Here is an 8,376-nt window from a genome sequence, read left to right as displayed (position 1 = left end):
GCTCTGAGGTCTTGGGGTGGGCAAGGACTGGGATCTATTTCCACCTGATCCCGTTTGCTTAGCTTTTTGAATAAGTCTGCTACCCTTTCTTTTAATGTTTGAAGTGAATCCTAAGCAAAAATAACATGTAAGCCTACACATCCAATTATCCACATTTGAGTCCAATCTCAATCTAAACACATCCCCATTATTATCTTCAATCAACTACCAGCCTTTAAGTTACTAGATCATGGCTAGCCTTACTCTGAAATACGTATTTCAAACAGGCATTATACAACAGCAAACAGGGTAGCTATCTGACTGCAGTGTTAATCTGTTGTAACGTTAATGGTTGTTTACCAGTTTTGTTCGCAGGGTCCGACATGCCAATCAACCTACTGTCTGCGACCGACACCGAAAGACGTGTGTTATATGTTAGGCTGTTAGTTGGTTGTTTACCAGTAGTGTTCGCAGGGTCCGACATGCCAATCAACCTACTGTCTGCTAAACAAAGGAATGCCCAGAATGTTCGGATGCCAGGCATCCTGGTGATTGGCGAAGGGGCATGGAGGGGGCTGGGCAGGGGGATGAAGCATTCAAAGTTAAGACCAGGTTAAGTGTCTGTATGGAAGGTCTAGTGGGCAAGTATTAAGACGCCCCCGTGTGTTACCATGCGTAATTAACGCCGACTTGGCATGCAAAGTCGTGTGACGTGACACGTTGCCATTTACACACGTAAATTACGTCTCAAATTTTGAGACGTGTCTAGCAAACCACACGAAATTAACGCCTGGTTTGGCACAATCAGCGTCTGGTTTTCCAAAATTAAAGTCTGCTTGCTTGAATCTCCGATGGGAAATTATGACAACAATTGTAACATCTAGCTAATACGCAAGTAAAGTAGGTCAAAGGATGCTCATGCGAGCTCCTATGAAATGCAATGTTGGTTAGCTAGTTAGCTATTAGTATTAACCTCTTAGGGCCCAAGCTGTTTTTTTACATGCATTTTTTATTTATCTTTGCTATATGGGCTTATTGGAACCTAATTAGAATAAAAACTAAGTATCATCTTTTGACATGATGTACTTTTAGAGAAAAATGATGTCCACATATGTGGATTCATGGTCCGACTTTCCATTAAACACAATAGAGTCACCTTTGTGTAATAGAAAAAAAAACTCTTTATTTCTGCCTCGAACACAGCAGTTTTTTCCTGAAAGTTTTTTATGTATTATTAACACATACACACATATTTTGAGTTGACTATCAGAGAGTAAAAACAAGGAAACATTTGACAGTTAAAAATAGTGTTTGGAACATTTGATATTCTGCAAAACAGTTGCAGGATGACATTGTGTGTCTGTAACAATATATAAAACATTCAAAGCTTTTTAAATAGTCACTCTTGCATTAGGCTACTAATGTGTTTTGAACATCATAGTAAAAAATATAAAAAAACAGTAGGTGAGTAGCTCATGTGACATTTTGCATTGGTAATGTAAAAAAGGGAACATGTTAAAGGCTGCGATAACTGAGCACTGAAGGACCAGGCTTTCTTTCAGAGGCCCAGAGGTCACCTGATTCAATTACTTTCACGGAGTGGGAGAACAAGGAGGAACCAAGGAACATGTACACACCTTGAGAATCACTGCCATCGCTTATGTGTGAAAGGCTGAGTAACAGTTGCGCTCGGTTTGCAAGCACAAGAACACTTTGCAGGTCATACAACGTACTCGGGTTCTTCCAGTGCAACCTAGTTGTCTGCAGCGCATTGCATTCTTCAGGCTGATCATCTCTGGGAGGTGAGCATTAGCCCTCCTGCGGACCGAGACATGGGGCAACTCTGTCACGTGACGTTTCACTCCCTGGTTTGAATCGTCTTCTTCCTCAGACTGTGTCGAAAGGTCTGCATCTGCACCATGATGCTGGACCAAGAGAATCTTAGCCACTTCCATGCGGAACTGAAGGAACTGGATGGGTCTTGTCTTTGGTCCAGCACATATTGCATGGTCTTTTCGGTAGAATAGCCAGCTGTTGGCTAAAGCCAGATCCGTGAAGTGCATTACCATCCGCATTGTCCACTTCTTAGTACGGGTGCTCTTGCGATAGTAACTTATCATTCTATCCATCAAATCAACTCCACCCATCTTGATGTTGTACTCACGGACAATGCTTGGTCGCGAGACAGTGACATATTGTTTGACTTTCTTGTCCCAGCGCTGGCAGGTGTCTTCAGGCTGTGTACCATGAACAACAGACATCAGCAATACTGGTTTGTTGTCGTACCACTTCACTACACACAACTTTCCATCTTCAGCGGAAACTTCTGATGAGGTACCTCTTCCTGCGTTTTTCATGGCTTTGTCACTGGGTAACTTATGCTTCGCTTCAGCGAGTCTGTTCTTCATTATTGTACCAGTCATGTACAGCTCTTGCTCCATCATTCGTTGCACACCTTTGATGGTGGTGAAGAACCGGTCACAATACACCTTTGTGCCACGATGCAGAGTTTGGCACAGACGCTCGATGACTAAGCTTCCCAAACTTAGGCCCTCTGGTTCTTCGACCTTCTCAATCAGTGAACCTGTGCCTTGATACAGCTCAAAGTCAAGCACAATGCCATCTGCTGTAGCACAAACAAAGTTCTTTATGCCAACTGGGTTTGGCTTCATTGGCAGATATTGTCTGCAAGGACAGGCTCCTGTGAAAGGAATCATCTGCTCATCGATAGATGCGCAATCAGGTCGATTCAGAGACAAGCAGCCTCGCAGAATCCGATCCAGAAAAGGCCTCACCTTCCAGAATTTGTCCGACATTCTCAGGTCTTCTGGCACATCATGATCAATAACCACTTTTATTGCTCCCCTCAGTTTGAAGAATCTGGCACGTGTGAATTTGTCAGTGATGGCAGTGATTTTCAAGGCTTTGGACCAGTACATCCTAATGGTTGGGTATCGGATGCAGGACATCAAAATACAGGCACCAAAAAAGTGGTAAACCTCATCTACTGTCATGTTAAGTGGCTCCCCACTCTTAGACAGTGACATGATATTAGAGCATTCTGCAATCGTCATCATCAAATCTCTATCTATGTACTGTTCAAAATAGTCTAGTGGGGTCCAGCCATGTCTGTCTAGATCAGTTTCGTCCTGATGACGATACTCTGCCAGGTTTGGCGTCAATGGAGTAGCCTTCCAGCGTAGTCCACGTCCTGCACAACCAGAATCAGAATAAAAATAGTATTTATTGTAGGAAGTTACATTTTTACCCATGTAAGCAATTGAGGTGTATTGGTGCATAAAATACTTGAATCTGTGTGGAAGTTTATATGACATTTGAAGATTTACCCTCAAGGTGTGAAGGCCAAAAATAATAAAAATTACCTTGTTCAGAGTCTCCCTTTCTCATTTTTTTTGTTTGGCTTGGTCTTGGTGTTGGCTCTTCCAAGTCATCTTCTAAGCTATCAGCCTCAATCTCTTGACTTTGACGGTGACGTCTGTGAGTACGGGATGAACCTGTACCTGAACCTGTACCTGTCTCTGTCCCTGTCTCTGTCCCTGTCAACAAGTTTTGTAAATAAGCATTTTGCTTCCAATCCTTCACATAGCCCTAAGGCCCTAACTGCATAAAATAAACAAATATCTACTGGGTCTTGGCTAACCATTATCTGCACTACGGAGATGTTTGCGTCCTCTGCTGTGGTCAGTGGGCTCAGGAATGGGGTCCTCATCATCACTTAGGTCCTCACTGCTGCTTTCCTCCTGTGGTGATGGTTGGTAATTGCCATCCAGGATGGAATCATCGTTGTCAGACACGTCCAAATCTGAGTTGTCTCCATCAATTGACTCAAGTAGCTCCAATGCTCTTTGCAAAGAAAAACGCTCTGGAAATGAAAACATGATAAAATCAAATACAAATTAATTTCATTTATGTATGTAGGTTTGCATTATTTATTTGTTATTTATTCCAATGGGATAATATGCAAGCTAATTTACATGTGCACATTTTTACTAGCATATTACATTTTACTAACATTTTCAACCCAACTAATTTAAGTATGTATGTATGCATTTAGTGATTAAATTGTTATTTATTTCATAGGGACCATGTACAGCTTTTTAGCTGCATCAAAGCTAGCTTTTTCCCATTTTACGTGTGTGCATATTAGCTATATTTTCGAGGAGCATCAGTCCATAAGTACACGTACGTGTACTTCATGTTTAGCAACCTACAAAGTTGCTAGTTTTACACTTTTTTTTTTCAAATTTGCATGTCATGACAAATATAAAATGCTTTTAGAAATATCTAAATCAGAATAAGCCATGAAATATGACAGAACTTCTTACCTGGTCGACGTTTGTGTATGGAGCTAGCACTTGGATCTTCCCTCGTGTTCGCCGCCATTTTGAATTTTGACCGTAGTGCATTATTAGCTTCTGACACCACCAGATGGCAGTGTAAGTACCCCCATATGTGTCCATAACACCACCAATTCAGCAGTGAACACAATTGTGGACATAAGAGCTAAAAAGTGCTGTCCACGTGTGTGACCACTAAGCCCTAAGAGGTTAAGTTGGTGGTCACAATTGCAATACTAAAAAGGGGTGCAGATTAGAGACAAATAAATGTAGTAATATCAGGCTGGCTGTGAACTTTCGTTGCACTGCGATTGCGTTGCCTCAGTATTGTGCGCGATTTGGTTTCACTGCCATCATTCCTTAATGTAAGAGGCAATGTGCAAACTCAGTTGGTGGCAAAATACAACTGTTGTTATTCATGTCAAGTGTATTTTATTGTCATTTTCAATTACTTAAGGTTGTACAAACGAAACAGAGTTTCCCCAGGACCATGATGCCATATTAAAAAACATGACAGTAAGGTGCCAGGGTCAACGTATATGTAGCCTACAGTGACAGTATGTACAGTGACAGGGCAGTATGTACACTGACAGGACAGTATATTCAGTGACAGGGCAGTATGTTCAGTGACAGGACAGTATGTTCAGTGACAGGACAGTATGAATAGTGACAGGACAGTATGTACAGTGATTGGAGGTAGCAGTTATGAATAGGTTCTCATGCCAATATATTGTGATGCCAATTTGTTGAGCGGTCATCTTCCTTGTATAGACCTACAAAAGTGAAATTCACAGCCAAGGTGACAGAAATAAAGGTTCATCGGCTGTCCTTCACATTCACACACAGTTGTCTTTATACTTAACATATCATCTATGATGTCAACTCATTTTCAGGTCAACTTCTGGCAGCAACCATGCAGCTGGGTTTCACTGTGCAACCAGGCCTACCAAAGCTGCTGCTGGGCCAAGGGCTGATTTGTATGGCACACTGGGACTTGCAGATGACCTGAAAGCAATATTTTGTCTCTCGGCTGTGTAAGATGTAGGCCTACTGTTTTTAACTTAAGTTGACCGCTGTTAAACACTGCCGTGGTCAGCAAACACTAGCCATGGCTCTACTTCAAAAACGATACTGTTCACAGCTGTATGAATCAATAGGACATTACCATTACCTGAATGACTTGTAGTGGTCGGGAGGTTATGCCTGTTCTGATGATGGCATAAACCATGTTAGATTGTTGGCTCTGTGTATTGTTTGGGTCTCCTCTCCCTGTCTTCTGTTTCTGTGTCTTTAGTTCTGTTGCAGGTTGGCAGGCAGGTAGAGGACCTGTGATTCCTGCAGGGGCACACCTGTGCCTTGGTCCTTAATAAGCTGTGCCTTAACAAGCTGGGTCTCTCCATTACTAGCAGGAACATCGTCACTGTTTGCTTTTTAGTTTGTAATGATTCTCTATACTTGCACTGATCCCACATCCATTCCCTACACTACTAATTTACATGACTGTCACATACAACTGTTTTTTTGTAAGCACTTTCTATTGAATAAATACACTGTTATCCATATTCATGTGGCTTGCTACTAACTTCATTTACTTCTGGAGCAATAAAGTATCAATCTAATCTTCCTATGAACCCGGTTAATACAAAATATCGTACACTGCTAATTGTCAGCTAACTAAATGGTAGGCGAATAGACAATCAAGCTTGATATGGTATAGTCATGAACTAGCACTGTTCAAAGATGTCCAACCCAAGTTCTCAATGTCTGCAGAAAAACACAAAAGAGCAGAATCCTGCTCTCGTAATGCAGTGTTAGGCTACTAATAAAATAATTGTGATAACTTTAATTTATCTTCACAGCGGCCACTCACTAAGGATAACTTTCCATAACAAATTACGTAATGCGCCCTCTACTTTTGAGGGGACCTGGCGCTCAGGTCGTTGACCCTTTAATGACACCATCTATATGGGTAACACCATTTTCATTATCTGGGAAATCACACCCTAATCTTTTGTTACATTTCGTTCTCATGTAACACACGTTCCCCTATATTCAGCCTAATAACATACTCCAAACTAACACAATGTACCATCCTTAGGCTACAGCGTCTGGTAGTGGGTGAAAAATACTAGATTTTAACTGAACTTCCATTCAGGGATAAGACTGCAGATGCATTGATTACAGTGAAGTTTAAAGAATTATAATAGAAAAGTCCAACAGTAATATCTGTAAGTTGCTACCTACACTCAGAAGCCAATGCTACTTAGAAACCCTTTTAACATCAAACACTCTAAAAGTAAGGTAATACAATTTAATTTGATGTCTTTACTTAAATTAAATATGCCTTATGTGTTTTGGTGTGTGGTAGTGTAGGACCCAAACACAGGAGAGTAGCCAGACATTGCCTCAAACAAAGGTTTTAATCTTTTAAACAGGAAACAGATAGGGTACTCACAGTAACAAGGGTGAGGACAAGACAAAGACTGGACACAAAACAGGAACCTATAATACATAGAACCAAACAACACACAGGTGAACATGATGATACAAACAAGAACTGAAACCACTGAACGAGACACAGGTGAAGACAATGACAGACACAGGGAAACACTGTGGTAACACTAGGGCAAGGCAACAAGAAAACAGGGGGGCAAGTAAACATTATGCTTGCCCAAAGGTGGGTGACTGAATGATACCAGACTCCAGGTACTCTTTAAACTGTTGATATGTTGTGAGTATCGGCAGTCTCAATGTAATATCACATGTGTTGGCCTGTGGGAACACCCTTCTTATTCCAGTGTCCCCCTGATGCAGGAACTCAATGGTTGGGTGCTCGGAGAAACCCAGCGGGGGTATCCTGCTTGCCCCAGACACAAACACCAGAATTTGTGTCAGGCTGATGGCTGAGACTCCCTCTAGAGAAACAAAAACACAACATTGGCACATTAAAGACATGTCATTTTAAAATGTAGGTAGTGGCTACTGGCTTCTTATCATTCATTAATGTTACAGATGGGCAGTCACATGTATAACACACCAGCAACCTCAACCAGCCAGTCCCTCCGGAACATAATTGTTCGGTTCTCCTCCCGTCTTCGGTTGCTCCCGTGTGGGGAGCTCACGATTTCGAACAACCCCAGGAGCTGCTCTGCAGTCAGAGGTTTTTCTCCCCCAACAAAAACCTCCCTCATCAATTGTGGGTGTTCCCTTATGGCATCGAGAACACCCACAGCCCTTAGCCCGTCTTCAAGCCTACAAAACAGGACAAGGTTCACAAAATAAACTTCCTGCCAGGTTGTTTGTTACACAAGAAGAACCATGTCAAGAACTCATCTTTAGGGGAATGTAATATAATGTATTGGGCCATCATTATATATATTCACACAGAAATAGACGTACTTATATTTTACTGACTGAAACTTAACCGCAGTAGACAACTGATTGTAGTTGAGATGTTACTGGTGCACTGTGTCATGTCAAAATACAGACAATTCCTTGGTACTAACCACTGAAAAACTACCTGTGCGGTTCTGGTCTTTGATAATTATAATAATAATACTGATAATACTCAATGTTTGTATGTATAAAAGTGTCTGTGAAATTACTGAAATGTAACGCAATGTCTGGAAATAGTCTGAATGACCCGATTTACACCTTAAACCATGAATACTTACTGCTCCAATGCCTTCTAGGTGCGGACTTCCACATATGCCCTTAAGGCTTCTTCAACAACCGCATCCCGTGCCTGAAGGGTTTGGATGAAGGTCCGACAGCCAAGAACGCCGAGTAGGCCCGATGACCCTTCGACAAGAGCACTTGCCTCTTCAAGTGTCCCTGCATCTTGAATCTGAAAAGTTGTGACAAAGACAAAATAAATAAACATTTTATTTTACAGGTGAGATACAAATGATTTTATAGCATATTGTCACATGACATTTAAGTTGATTTTGTATTAACTTAATATATTTTTACATGGTACAGTAACAGTCAGTATCTGAAATGGTCATAATGTACATCCATATTTTTATACAAGAATGCA

At 41.4% G+C, this 8,376-nt stretch overlaps 1 protein-coding gene across 1 annotated transcript; it reads right to left on the bottom strand.

Annotated features, from left to right (window-relative positions):
- Positions 1–1,637: 1,637 nt before the first annotated feature.
- On the bottom strand, positions 1,638–7,528 carry LOC124488954 (piggyBac transposable element-derived protein 3-like). Its single transcript, XM_047051523.1, has 4 exons — positions 7,375–7,528; positions 7,034–7,252; positions 3,641–3,862; positions 1,638–3,190 (listed from the first exon to the last, which is right to left on the bottom strand). The coding sequence occupies exons 1-4, from the start codon at positions 7,526–7,528 to the stop codon at positions 1,638–1,640; spliced, it is 2,148 nt and encodes a 715-aa protein (XP_046907479.1).
- Positions 7,529–8,376: the final 848 nt, after the last annotated feature.

This window comes from Hypomesus transpacificus, unplaced genomic scaffold (assembly GCF_021917145.1).
Source record: "Hypomesus transpacificus isolate Combined female unplaced genomic scaffold, fHypTra1 scaffold_159, whole genome shotgun sequence".
NCBI classification, from domain to species: Eukaryota; Metazoa; Chordata; class Actinopteri; order Osmeriformes; family Osmeridae; genus Hypomesus; species Hypomesus transpacificus.
This window is presented reverse-complemented; position numbering and strand designations above follow the sequence as displayed.